Source organism: Pan troglodytes, chromosome X, assembly GCF_028858775.2.
Source record: "Pan troglodytes isolate AG18354 chromosome X, NHGRI_mPanTro3-v2.0_pri, whole genome shotgun sequence".
NCBI classification, from domain to species: domain Eukaryota; kingdom Metazoa; phylum Chordata; class Mammalia; order Primates; family Hominidae; genus Pan; species Pan troglodytes.
The window spans coordinates 11,736,534-11,751,607 of record NC_072421.2 but is presented as its reverse complement, the minus strand read 5'-3'; the positions used below and the strand labels follow the sequence as shown (position 1 = coordinate 11,751,607).

The following is a 15,074-nucleotide window of genomic DNA, read 5'->3' as shown; positions in this document are numbered from 1 at the left end:
CCCACTCTAGAAATGAATAGCAAGAAGACTGTGCTGCAGCATGACATAGGTACCACTGATAAGTAGAGAGAAACATCTAGACAAGGGCAACGTAACACATGCAGACCATAATCCTGGGTGATTTTAGATTATTATTATTTTTAGCCATTTCAGCAACATTCACTGCACATCCACTGGGTAGAAATCACCACCCTAGCTTGTATTCTGAAAGAGCATAAAATTGAGCAAGAGAGTGTGTAAGTGAATGACGGGGTGAGGGTCATAGAAGTGCAGGTAAGACCTTCCAGAGAGGAAAGAGTAGGAAGGCAAAGTTAGAGGAGGAAAATGAGACATCATTTAGGAAACATTTGACTGGCAAGGAGAACAATAATCAACTGCAAATGGCTTTCGACATCAGCATTTATTATGTGACACAGTAAATATGGGGGGGGCACAGTTTCAGTAGCTGGGTAGCACTTTGCTCTCTCTCTCTGCTCTGCCATCTTCAGCTGCAAAATGGCTACAGTTGATAACAGCATCTCTTCCAGCCATCATTGCACCAATTAATGAAGAGATGATGTTTCTTTTCATGTACCCATTTTCAATAGGGAAGATAACCTTTTCCAGAAGCTCCTACATGCCCCACTTCAGGTACCAGCATGTGCATACGTGATCTTGCCCTAGCTTTGAGGGAGGCTAGCTGGAAGAAAACTACAAATTTCTGAGCCTGTTTCAGTTCTGGGTAAACAAATCAGATAATCTCTGCCTTCAGGAAATTTACCTTCTAATGACTTGAATGGTGGGAAGATTCAAGGTCTAGCCAAAGGAACTGGAAGGGTGAGGCTACACAGAGTCTGACTTCAAGACCATTGCAGTTGAAGGGCCAAGAGGTCATAGGCTGTAACTCCAGAAATTCAGAGGGGGATTAGAAGCAGAGGCATAGCAAGAGAAAATCCCATAACTGAGTTACCCAAAAGAAGTGTTAAGCAAAAGAGAAGAGAGTGCTTCTTCTCTGAAAGCGAATGGATGACTGTTAATAAAAACTAATAATTGCAGAATAAATATTGTCCATCTCCATGTTATCTGCTTTTATTTTTTCAAGTGTTTAACTTATTTCATCTATTTCTAATAAAACATTTTATTACTAGATCTCTTTGCAATTGGTAATCTATTTTCATTTTTTTTTTAGCGCTTTTGATTCCCGTAACACCCCCCATTAAGTAAAATGAATATGCATATGTTTTCAGATGTGGGAACAGAATCCTAAAGAAGGTGATTGATGTGTCCAAGTTTATATTAATTATAAACAGCAGAGCCAAAACTGGATTTCAGGGGCTGTTGCCTCAGTCAGATTTTTTTTACAGCATCCTAATTCCTGAAAAGGTATGCTTAAGTCAGTGGTCTACCTAGATATTTCTTTCTTACTTATTTCAAGCTGCTGTTTCCTATCAGTTTATTTACTTGACTTTTATTTCTCCATTAAGTACCTAAATTAATAGAGAAATAAATGTTCATCCAATATAACTGAGCCAGTAGTTTGAAATTTTTATTAAATGTTAGGAAACGAAATGTGCAGTTATAGCCAAAGATTAGAAGAATTATAGGAAAACAGTACTGGGTGCTGTTGTATGAACATTAAAAAATCAGTTTCAGGCAGCATTTAAAATTTTTTACCTCATTTTCCCACTGACTCCAATTTTCTGAATCATTCCTTTATTTTTTAGAATGTGGTTTAATCACATACATTTTGAAGCTGCCTTAAATCACTCTGTAACAAAATGGATTATAAATAAATTAACTAATGAATTATATACAACTGTAGTTAGTTTTGCATAATACATAGGAAAATATTATTTGCCTTCCTGTAATACATGGATCTACAATTTTAAACTATGTCTTTTTTATGCATTTGTAAATAGTGTCTCCAAGCCAAAATGGTACCATGGGCCTTTTAAAAGGAAACTGTAGATAGATTTATAACTGTGACCCTTCCTATTTGCATTTGTTACCAAGTAAGAGTCACATATGCTACATAAAATAGACCTCAGTAATTATGATTGCTCACCTAGTTGAATGAGGAAAACCTCTGAATCGCAGACTAGCTTGACAAAAATTTATGGAAAGTTATTTTTTAAGTAATGATACTTCTGAAACCTATTCTAATAATGCATCCAAGTTGATAATTTATCTTAGACATACTATATACTCTCAAAGAATTAATATTGTCATGCTTGCACCACTCTGAAGGGCTTGCACTCTAATTGTTTATTCTTTAATTAAATCCAAGAATGGATTAGTGCTTGGAGCGAATTTTTTTTTTTTTTTTTGAGACAGAGTCTCGCTCTGTCACCCAGGCTGGAGTGCAGTGGCATGATCTCGGCTCACTGCAAGCTCCGTCTCCCGGATTCACGCCATTCTTCTGCCTCAGCCTCCCAAGTAGCTGGGACTACAGGGGCTCACCACCATGCCCGACTAATTTTTTTTTTTTTGTATTTTTAGTAGAGACGGGGTTTCACCATGTTAGCCAGGATGGTCTCGATCTCCTGACCTCGTGATCTGCCCACCTCGGCCTCCCAAAGTGCTAGGATTACAGGCGTGAGCCACCGCACCCAGCCATGAAATTTTTTATTACATGTCAAAGCCTAGCAAGTTTTAAATTAAACTAACTGGATGAAAATGCAAGTACTTTTCCTAATTTGTTTATGGAATTTTCTTCTAAAAAAGAGATCGGGACATACATTTTTGTCCTATATTATTTTTTGCTCTGCTGTTCATTAAAAAAATATGAGTTCTCTTTCCTCTCATTTTCACCCTTTAGGTGTTACGTTTTTAAAAAGTGTTATAATAGCACATGGCTGTTGGGTGATGATCTTTGGAAAAAATACAGTAAAAATGATGTCTTTCTGTTTAATTTATACAGTAAGAGAATAATCTCACCCTTGACCTAAATATCCTGCCCTTTCCCTTCTCCCCATTTTCATTCCCAGGCCACTGCAGCTGGTCACAGGGTTTTAAATACCATCTATATGTGTCTCTTAAATGTCTATGTTCAACCCAGACCTCTCCTATGAACTCTGAATCCTTATTGCCAACTATCTACAAGATACCTCCTTCATTTGGATGTCTTGCAAACCTCTAAACATTATCATATCAAAACCACACTCCAAAACTTGACCCCCAACCTTTTCCTCCTGCAGCTTCTCCAAACCAGTCAACAGCAACTCCATCTTTCTAGTTGCCTAGGCCCCAAGCATTAAGGTCATCCTTTCTTCTCCCTCTCCCTCTCTTCTCTCTCTCTCCATCCAATAAATTAATGCTATTACCTCTATCCTCACTATGTCCACTGTGGAAATATTTCTCATCACCTCACTGTCCTGGTTCAGGACCCATCATCTTATCTGGGTAGATCAGCAGGCCCTCTCTGCTCTCCTTGCTTTATCTCTGGCTCCATGCATTCTACTCTCAACTCAGCAGCCAGAGTGATGCTGCTTCATGTTAGTCATCTGTTCAAAATCTCCAGTGGATCCCCACCCACTGCAAGTAAGTGCAGAAGTCCTTATTATGACCCATAAGACTCCATGACACCTGGTCCTGGCCCTATGACCCCTTCCTACCACCCGCCTCCTTTCCTACTCTCTTCCAGCCTCACAGACCTCCTCATCACTCTTGACTCAAGACCTTTATCATTGGCTTTCTTTTCCTTCCTTCTACCTGGAATGATTTTCTCCAACTCCTTCATCAGTTTGAGTTTTCTGCTAAAATGTCAGCTTCTCTGGGACTGACAATCCTATTTAAAACTGCGTCTTCCCAAGCATTTCTCATTGCCCTTCTTTGCCTTGTGTTTCTCTATGTTTTTCTTGTATGTTTGTTTAATGCCCGTCTTTCCATATTTGTTATCAGCTTCATGAAGACAAGGATTATTGTCTGTTTGGTTTGTAACTGAATTCCCAGCATCCAATACCTGGCACTCAGGAAGCATTCACTCAACATTTATGCAATGAATGAAAGGAAGGGAGGGAAGAGAAGACCTGAGGGAGAAGCACAGTGGTGCTGAAGTAGAGCTTGTGTGGAATGACTGCTAGGGGAGAAGATGGGAAAGACAGATTGAGGAGAGTATGCAAGTGGATGGCTTCAGCCATGGGAATAAAAAGAGTTTCCAGTAAATGAGTGTCTTGACCATGGCATTCTGACAACCACATAGAGAAGAAATGTGATGCACATGTTAAGGAAATAGCAGACAAATTTGAAAGCTGTTGTATCAAAGGTTCATCAAGTACGTATTTTTCTTTGCAATGCAAAACTCAAACTAGCTTAAGTAATTTGAAGGCTCACATAGCTGAACAATCCACAAGCAAATATGGCTTCAGACATAGCTTGTCCCGGGACTCAGATGATATCAAGACATCCCTTTTATCTCTATTTCTTGGTATTGTTTGCTCAATTGTCAGCGCAATCATCAGGCCTCATATGGATACAGGCCCTGTATCCTCTCTTAGAAGTCTCAGGGAAAACCTCCAGGGTTTTCATTGCCTCTGATGGAGTCACATGCCCATTGCTCAGGCAACTATGATGATCTGGGAATGGAATGCTCAATAGACTTTGACTACGATACACACTTCACCCTTGAGCTAAGGCTTGGGTAGCAGTTGGTTTACCAGAGGGAACGTGGGGTATAACTATTATAAGAGGAGGGAAATGGAGACTTTTAATGATGAACAGATGACCACTACAAAAGGCTAATGAGGGCTTGAACTTGGGTCTCTGCAGTTGGAATGGAAAAGGGAGAAAAGAAGTAACAGAGATGAAGTCTAGTAGGCCTCCTGGCTCTGAATGGAGAGAGGATGCAGAGAAGCTTTAGTACAATTCTGAGATCTTGAGCTTGCGTGATTAGAAGTTGGCAATGTCATTAATGAAGGTTCACGATAAAGTAGGAGGAACAGATTTGTAAGAGACAGAACACATTTCCTTGCTTTCTCATCCCTGTTTTTATTAATAAAATTGTTTCCAGATTCTCAGAGCTCAAGAACCGTAGAGTTCTGCAAGAGGCAAGAAGCAAATTCTTCTACCAACCACTTATTTTCAGAAGACTTAACCCTGCAGTTTTAAAAAGTCTTCTCTCTGAGCTCATGTGTGAGAGAATCAGACTGAAATTTTATTTTCTCTCAATAGTTTTGAGTTTCCTTTGGTTGAGCTATCAGCTTCTATGGAATAAGAAACCACAAGTCAGAGCTGGGTTCAATCCTCTCTTATAGAACATTTCCACACAGATGACTTAGGGTTGTGAGGCCATCTTCTAATGTACTGTGGATGGATTAGGCTTAGAGAAACATATGATGCTCATCTATAGAACTCTACTGGATGCCTAACAAATTACAAAGTGAGAAACTTTTCATCACTGATGGACCAGGTGCAAGAAAGGAGTAAAGGCAGGCACCGAATAATAAAGTGACATATGCAAATGTAGTAGCCAGCAATTTTTTGAGTATTTACCATTGACCAAGTACTGTTTTAAAGTCTCAACATATAATAAGTCATTTAATCACCATAGCAATGCTTCGTGGTGAGTACTGTTGTTATCCCCATTTTACATGTGAGCAAACTGAGATCTAGGAAGATCCTTGTCGATGTACGTTGTCAAGGGTCCCACAGCTAGTGACTGGCGTGGCTAAGATTCAAACCCAAGCAGTCTGGCTCAAGGGCCTGCCTTCTTAATAAACTGATCATATATTCCAGAACTGCCCAATACAGTCATCATTTCTGCCTGCTGTCTTGGCATAATTATAAATGTGAACTCTAGAAAGTGCCCCCATTGGGCAATAAATTATGGACACTATTTCTCTGAACCATGATATTTTCCTTATTCAAAACCAAGAAAATCTAACCTGAGCAATAAAGGCATCCAAGTGGTTCAGTTGTATCTCCAGGCATATGAGGGGTGACATTTTGGATTGAATATGACTATTGGTAATCATCCAGTTGGTCCTAAGAATTAAAGCAGCTGCATGGGTTGGCGTAGGTTTGGTTTTAACCAGCAAATCATTCTGCTGTCTTGCAGCTTTTAGGGCTCTGTTTTATGCTACAGTAAAATTATCAGTGACCATATTTTGCCTGTTTCTGGAATGGTTTTATTTATGCCTCAACATTTGGCTCCTTCAGGTTCCCCCAGATCTCCAGAACGAAGTGCTGATCAGCCTGTTAGAGACCGATCCTGATGTCGTGGACTATTTACTCAGAAGAAAGGCTTCCCAATCATCGTGAGTATTCCAGTGTTCCATCTTCTAAAGCCGCATTGGAGATTTCTATTTCCATTTCTGAGAAATTGGAAAGGTTTACATAACTACATGCAGGGTGACCTGAAGTGGAATTTTGGCAACTCTTTGGCAATTCTGATCAGTCCATCTAACCAGAAAATGCTTCGGGTCCCATCAATCCACTTACCAAATTAGAAACCACATTACAAGATTTTTCTGTTTTATTTTCAGCTTTCTCTAGCCTCTCAGGGTCCTTTTGACTTCATTTACAGGGAAAAAGCACAAATTACTGGCAAGGGACTATAATACACGTCAATGATTCTACTTCTAGAATTCTGATAAGCGTGCGTAGGGGCCCTTAAGGCTGCGCCTGGATGCATCTTGCTTGTGCAGCTTTACCAGTGGGATTAACCCATTATCAAACCACAAGACAGACCTTAGCTGAGGCCTAGGTGCCCATTTGAAATTAGAGGTGTGCACCCTCTTGGCTCTCCCACTTTTTATAGCTAGTATTATTTTGATAAAAATGCACATGGGTTTCTACATGCACTCATGTTTGCAATTAGTAAAATGCAAGCCATGCTGCAGGCTATGGCTTGCCGCCATTTTTGCTCCCAAAGGAGGAGCGCAGAGTTTTTGCATTAGTCAGATTTTATGGTTACTTCCAATCTTTGCTGCAGAGGCAGAGGGTGTGGGGATGCTGAGCATTTGGCATAACCAGTTAAGGGCATAATATAGCATCATTAACCAGGAGTAGTATCATCACCAGGACACCAAACAATAAATTTGTGACAGGAAAAGTTGTTGCTATGCTCTTACAAAATTATCACTTTTGTTATACTTTTAACCTACTAAATTTCAGCAATTCTAAGATACGTTTCTCCCATGACCTATGATCTCTGAAATTGAGACTAATCTTATAACCAATGATAAGCTCCTAACATAATCCTGTACCTGTAACCCCAGCACTTTGGGATGCCGAGGCGGGCAGATCACCTGAGGTCAGGAGTTCAAGACCAACCTGGCCAACATGGCTAAACCCCCTCTCTACTAAAAATACAAAAATTAGCCAGGCGTAGTGACAGGTGCCTGTAATCCCAGCTACTCGTGAGGCTGAGATGGGAGAATCGCTTGAACTGGGGAGGTGGAAGTTGCAGTGAGCCGAGACTGCACCACTGCACTCCAGCCTGGGTGACAGAGTGAGACTCTTGTCTCATAATAATAAATAAATAAACAAATAAATAAAATAATGGCATGTCTTAATTGATGGTGTCTTATAAACAGTAACACATGTTAAGTTATTCCTGTATATTGGTGTTGAACTTGATAAATTAATTTTCACTCATGATTATTGCAGATACTTAAAAAGTTATATTATTTAGAAAAATTTGGTGAAAAGGAATTCCATGTTGTTCAACCTCCTTCTTTCCCAGGTCATTACGTTGATAGCACAGCTAAATTCAGCTTCACTCCATTTCCAGCTTAGCAGGGAAGACCTTTTAATTGGATTATCCTTTCAGATCTACTTTAAAAAATCTGTGTCTGGGCCATTCATTATCAGGCCAAATTCTGATTCAAATAGGACCAAATTCTGTTGAAAGTAAGGCCTGGATTCAAGCCCCAAGAGCCATGAGTGAATAAAATTATATTCAAATTGTATAGATGAGCTAGTATTTTATGGTCTTGCTTTTCATATCAGAGAATTAGGCTTACATTTAAATTTTTCCTAGATTTCTAACCCTCATCAAGGTATAAGTCCTAATTTATATTAACAAATGGCTTTTCTTTTCAGCAGATCATGCACCACCATAATTTTGATAAACTCATTTATTTCCCTCCCTTGTACAGAAAAGAGACATGCTGGCATTTCCATTTATGAGCCCCTCATTTAAACTGCACTTATAACATATGGTTGGTACTGTGTGGGAAAGCTACAAAACACACACTTTTGAGGAAAACCACTGATTTTTGCCTGGCCAAATTTCTGCTTTTGTGTGGCATTATTAGATAGATAAATACTATACTTTAAAGAACAGTTGATAGAAGTTTTTTTTACATGGTTTTCAAATACACTCTTTGCATATAAATGCTGTGGTAAAAAGCGAACCTTTCTTTCTCTTCTATTAGGAAAAGGAAGAAGCACACATATTAAGCCCATCCCAAGCTGTACAATTGTCCAGCCCCTTCTGTTCCCTATCCGTAAGAGTAAGAAGTAGAATTTTAAAGTGTAGGTGAGCAGACCCTAGACCAAGATCTTAGGTGAGTGTCAGGGCTTCCAAGAAAATAGCAAAGACTTGGAACCAACCCAAATGTCCAACAACGATAGACTGGATTAAGAAAATGTGGCACATATACATCATGGAATACTATGCAGCCATAAAAAATGAAGAGTTCATGTCCTTTGTAGGAACATGGATGAAGCTGGAAACCATCATTCTCAGCAAACTATCGCAAGGAAAAAAAAACCAAACACTGCATGTTCTCACTCATAGGTGGGAATTGAACAACGAGAACACATGGACACAGGAAGGGGAACATCACACTCCGGGGTCTGTTGTGGGGTGGGGGGAGGGGGGAGGAATAGCATTAGGAGATATACCTAATGTAAATGACGAGTTAATGGGTGCAGCACACCAACATGGCACATGTATACATATGTAACAAACCTGCACATTGTGCACATGTACCCTAAAACTTAAAGTATAATAATAATAAAATAAAAAGAAGAATGAGCCCATAGGAGCTCTGTGTATGTCAGAGACTAGCATTATCAGTGAACAGAAAACACTGGGGAAAGACTTACTTAGGAGAAGAAAGTGTTTGGTTTTTGTTTGTGTTCCTCTAGGTACAGGCCAAGGAACAGCCCAGAAGGCAGAGAATGATGTCATGAAGTAAAAATGCATATGTTAATAAATGAATGTTTACTTTTAGTGGTCTTTTGAGGCTTGAGCTCCAGAGTGCTACCCCTCTAGCTGTAGTTGCCTTTTCTTTTTTTTTTTTTTTTTTTTGAGATCGAGTCTCGCTCTGTCACCCAGGCTGGAGTACAGTGGCACAATCTCGGCTCACTGCAATCCCCACCTCCTGGGTTCAAACGATTCTCCTGCCTCAGCCTCCCAAGTAGCTGAGATTACAGGTGCATGCCACCACACCTGGCTAATTTATGTATTTTTAGTAGAGACGGGGTTTCACTATGTTGGCCAGACTGGTCTTGAACTCCTGACCTTGTGATCCATCCGCCTCAGCCTCCCAAAGTAGGTGGTCTTTTTGTGTTTTAAACTCACTCACTCATGCTTCTCAAACTTTACTATGCATAGGTATCACCAGATCTTGTTAAAATGCTCTTTCTGAATCAGTAGGACTCGGGGAGGTAGTCTATGAATCTGAATTTCTAACAAGCTCCCAAGTGATCCTGATACTACTGGTCCATGATCCACACTTTGAGTTTAAAAAGCTTAAAATATCAAAGTATATTCTTGCTTTTAGGAGCTTTCAGACTTGTTGGAGGAGGCCTCCAAGGGTAGAATGCCAAACAATAGGTGCTGGCCCACTGGCTGTCAGACTCACCAGCCCCTTGGAATCACCTGGGAGCTTGAAGAACAACTATGCCTGGGCCACCCCTCAGAGATTCTGGTTCATTTTTATAGGCTGCAATCTGGACATTCGGATTTTTGTTTAAAGTCTCTCGCATGATTTTAATGAGCAACCAGGGTTAAGAACCTCTAGCTTAGATCTACCACGTTGGATATCACAAATTTACTATCATGTGGGAGTTTGAGCTGGGTGATTTTTGACATTAAAAAGGCATCCTTGTGTTGACAAAGGAAGGGAATCAATGCTCCAGACCATGAATCCACTTGGAGTTTGGAGAAGGAAAAGAGGTGTGATTTGAAGTCTCAGAGATAGCTTCTGAGAAGAGGAAGGATTTGCAGTGAACTTTGAAGACTGTGGAGGATATAAACAAGCCTGGATATTTGGGGAGCTTGCACCAGGACCTGGACATAACAGTAAATATGTTGGCTAGCTGGGGTCACAATAAAGAGGCTGGCCAGCAGTGAAGGTAGAAGCCCTTAAATGGCAGGCCGAGGGGTGGTGCTTAAGTCAAGAAGCAGTGACAATAGATTACTGTAAGGCTAAATTATAGTAAATTACAGTACCCTAAACTGCCAGATGGTGCTGGCTGCATTGGCAAGTCAATTATCCATCAGTAACACATGTTTGTGTAGTCAGTTATCTGTCAATAACACATGCTTGTGTAGTTTAATAGACTGGTTACCATTTCAGATCCAGAGCCAGATTGCCTACGTTTCAATTCCATTTCTATTGCTATTATATATGCGGTCTATTAGTTAAGAGTTAATATCTGTTAATACATAGATAGATCTCTCTCTCTAGTTTCCTCATCTGTAAACTAGAGATAAAAAGTAGCACCAACTTAAATACAGAATTATGCTCTTAGTGTATAGTCTGGTATATGATAAACATCACCAATTTGCTCATTTACAACTACTTACCAAAGGCGTGGCCATCACTAGATTCTACTTTGGTTTTCATGAGATAGCAACCTTCCAGGCAATATGACACAAGAGAGAACCCGTTCACTTTAAGTTATAGCATTGTGTCTAAAAGCAAACACTATATTTGCTTCTAACCCTTTGATTTTTTTTTCCTGAAGCTTCTGTTCTCTGCCACCAGTTCACATACCTAAATAAAGCTTTACATTCCTGTGAGGCCAAGTGGAAACTGCACAAGATTTTATTTGGAGGGGAAAAGAAACAAGTTTCAAAAGAGTGTAAAACCAAGAACAAGAAAATATTATAATTTCTGTTTTGAAAGAGCAAACATTTAGTGATATTTGGGAACTTAATATTTTGTTTTGATTTGGGTTTTTCACTTCTTTATGCAACATCGGTATTGGAGGAGTTAAAGGATAATTCCTTGTTTTTTCTCATGCTTGTCTGCTTAAATATTTGGCTTCAACCAAAACGGGATGCCAGAGGGAGATTAGAAGAGATTTTTATGACTAAGAATGCAAGACCAGGAGTTTGTGACCAGCCTGGTCACCACAGCAAGACCCCATCTCTACTAAAGAAAAATTTAAAAGTTATCTGGGCATGGTGGCTCATGCCTGTACTCCCAGCTACTCCGGAGGATGAGGCAGGAGGATCACCTGAGCCCAGGGTTTTGTGGCTGCAGTGAGCCAAGATTATGCCACTGCACTCCAACCTGGGCAACAGAGTGAGACCTTGTCTCTAGGGAAAAAAAAAAAAAAGAAAGCAAGACTTTGATTTTTAAAAATATATACTTGTCAGGTATATTTACTAGAATTATATATGTTCTTTTCTTCAAAGGTACTTAAAATAGTTCCCCTACCCTTTGATTTAAGGATGTGAGGAAATAGGGAATGAGAATGGGAGGTTAATCAAACAGGACAGGATATGTTGAATGTGAATATTTGCAACAAAACAAAGGAATCACAGTAGGACTGGGACTTAGTGAGAGGCAAGTGAGACGCTTGCCTAGACACAGAATTTAAGGGAATGCCAGAAAACTCAGTCAGCAAAATTGATTATATTGCAATGTAATATTTTTTAAAAATCCAAGCTAATGCCAAAAATGTTTGATAAAGAAAATATCAAAAATTTAAAAAGACTAGCCATGCTTAGTCATAGAACCTGAAACAAAAGGTAAAATATGTGCTGCTGCCTTAAATGGAAGCAACTCATAAGTCATATTTATTTTTTGAGACAGGGTCTTGCTCTGTCACCCAGGCTGGAGTGCAGTGGCACGACCATGGTTCATTGCAGCCTCAACCGCCTGGGCTCAAGCGATCTTCCTGCCTCAGCTCCCAAAGCAAGATTTTCAAAATCTACTTTGTTTATCTTGGTTCCAACTGAGAGAATTGGTATGTTTGACAGTTTCTCTTGACCAAGTGACAATCTTAAATAAGTTCTAACTAAATTAACCTGAAATAAAATAATAAGGAAATTCTGTTTGGGCATACATAAAACATTTAAATTTAATATAAATGTTATAGATTCGAATGTATCTTCTTTTCAATTTTTCAATTTTTTCAACTGCTTTGATGTTCTGGGAAAAAAAATATACACAAAACCATGTATATAGAGGTACACAGTTTTCTTTTGCCTGAGGCATCTCGGGCCCCTAAGTTCCGCATAAGGGATGCTTTGCAGAACTAAGCATGATTAATGTGAAAATCCCCCATAAATCCAGAGCTCAGGAGAGCTCAGCAGAGCTCAGATCATCTGTGACACAGTAACTAGTTTCAGCAACAGGTCTTGTAATTTTTAAATATAGGCTTGAGGAAACATATAAAGATTTGCTCTTATTCTATCAAACCTCAGGGGCTCCCCAGAAATAGAATATTAATTAAATAAGGCTAAGTAAAGTATCTTCCCTTGTATACTCTGGAAACAAGATCAAAATAGAACAAATTTAACTGCATTTGGAGAGAAGGCAGATATGGATGAACTAAACTCAGGTATATATATTTAAATTTCATTGTGGTTAATTCTATTAGTAGCCTTCACAAAGTTTTTACTGAAAAAAAATTAAACTAAAATTAATTTTAAAAATTAGCAAAACTGGTGACTAGTGTATCAAGAGCATGGTTGAAGATCTGTACTAGTCTGAAAAAAAATAAAATTTCAGTACTGAAAAATAATTGTATTGTTTAGCTAGATGTTCATCTTATTGAATGACAAATCTGCCTTCTTCATTCTGGGGGAGCATTAGGCTTTCTTCTAATTTAAAGGTATCACATTTAACTTACCAAATATCACATAGATCATTTCTTTTAATCTTTCAAAGCTCATCATTAAAAATATCTTTTTTCACAAACATGGAGTGTTATGTGACAGATTATAATTTCTGTTTTTCTTTTACTAGGATTTTTCATATCAGAAAGGGTTTCAGGAAATTTTCAGACAAGAAATCTAACTTTACCAGTACAGTGTAACAGCAAAGAGTCCTGTTGAGTGGCGGTAGCTGTTGGCCTCAATACCCTGGAAATTATGAAGCATTAACTGCCCCTGCCCCCCTCCCCCAACACACATACTCCATTCAAGAAAGTCTTTCCAGCCAGATAGTTTTAGAAAAAGCTTATGTGGAATAGAGAATTCCATAATGAAAAATTCTAAAATGTGTGCATATATGCCTTCTATGGAAAGGCATTCAAGAGGGAGGGAGAATGTATCACATTACCCCTTCCTTCCTCACACCTTCACTATGATTCACAGCTTCTTTATAAATTTGCAGAATGTTAATTTGAAGGTGTTTTTATCAGGCCCTCTGTAAATAATGAAGACAACACTGTCTGATCTTCACCTGTCATAAGTGCTCCATTTGCCAGAGACATTAGGAGGGAATTAATAAGGACTAAAAATGAGGGGACAAATTTCACCAAAGGCTTATGCCCAGGGTGTTAGCTTCATCATCCAGTGGAGAGTTTAGAGCCATGTCAGTTCCTCTTTGAAGTGGGGCACCTTTATCCCTAGCAATCTGTCAAAGGGAGGCTTTGTAGAACTGATGGTGATTAATGTGCACATTCTTCATGATTCCAAAGCTGCTCCAGCAGTGGATTCCTTTCCCAGTACCATTGATATAATCCAAGATGGATGATACAATGCTTTCAGTTCCAACAGACTGGAACTTATCAGTCATATGATTAAGCCAAGGATGAAGCCAACACACATTTGAAACCTCCACAGTTCTTCTTGCTGGGGTAGCTCAGCAAGGTGCTGGGCGGGCCCCATCCGGTGATTGAACCGGAGTTTTCCATTTGTCCCCAGAACAAGTTCTGTGCTTCCGGCTGCAGTGCAGGCCTGCCCACAGTACCCTGCCAGCATGTTTACGCCCTGACCTGGAGGGACCAGCTAAGGGTGAGAATGTGACTCGCTCTCCATGCCCATCCCTTGCTTGTCTGGTTAGCTGAGATTGGCCATGCATGCTGTATGTAGATGGTCCTGGGGTTTGGGGGTCTAACGGGGAAACCCTCCATGCATGGAGGCAAACCCATGTAGACTGGTGACCTGTCCACCCAACCTCAATCCATGATGTTCTGAGACTGGAAAGAGAAGCCACCAGGCACTTTTGGATGCCAACTTATGTCAACTGGCAACTCATTCACCCAACATTCTGAACCTCAATCCATGAAACTCCAAGACATACAAAGAGATGTCACTATGTGCTTTTAGACTATTCCTCATCTAGTGAATCACTGATCAGAGTAAAAATTTCATGTAAATAGATACATGAGTATTTTAATGCCTTTATTTGGGACCCTGAACTCAAAACTATCTTCTTAGGGTTGGATTATCCTAGAGTCAAATCTGAGAGAAAACATTGTGGTTGCTTATCTCATTTTTCGGACATATCCAAAAGATGGTATGGTTTTCTAGATTTGACACTGAGTGTCCTGTGGAAAATCACTAAAACCTCCCCTCCTGGGCCCATTTCTCCACCAGTGTTCAGAAATTAGAGTGCTGCCAATTGGAACTGGTTTGTAGGAAGGTAATGCCCACTCAAGAAGCTCCCAGAGCTGACTCACAATGATGGGTTTTAGCCACCATCAGGCACCCTGGTCCTGGCAGACAACCACTGCTCTGACAGTTGTAGCCTGAAAGGTAGTTTTTCTTTCTTTTCTCACTTTTATCTCTAGGTTTCAGGGTCAGAGAAATTTCCTTTCCTATAAACTTTTACCATCCACATTTCCACTACACTACACCCAGATTTATTCACACCCTGTCTTCTTGCAGAATTTCTGGATTATAAGAATTTGTTTTTTGATTTGTGATTTTTATATGGAAAATCTTACAGAACTTTATA

General features: G+C 39.6%; 1 protein-coding gene across 6 annotated transcripts in view; it reads left to right on the top strand.

Annotated features, from left to right (window-relative positions):
• The window catches only part of ARHGAP6 (Rho GTPase activating protein 6), a 524,611-nt gene that overhangs the window by 499,434 nt on the left and 10,103 nt on the right, over positions 1-15,074 (top strand). For all 6 annotated transcript variants that reach the window (XR_008541946.2, XM_001143524.6, XM_003317341.7 and 3 more), the window contains exon 10: positions 6,136-6,233. Coding sequence is in view for 5 of the 6 variants with exons in the window: in XM_001143524.6 (XP_001143524.1) it covers positions 6,136-6,233 (98 nt within the window). In the remaining variant the exon portion in view is untranslated. The remainder of the gene's footprint in view (positions 1-6,135; positions 6,234-15,074) is intronic.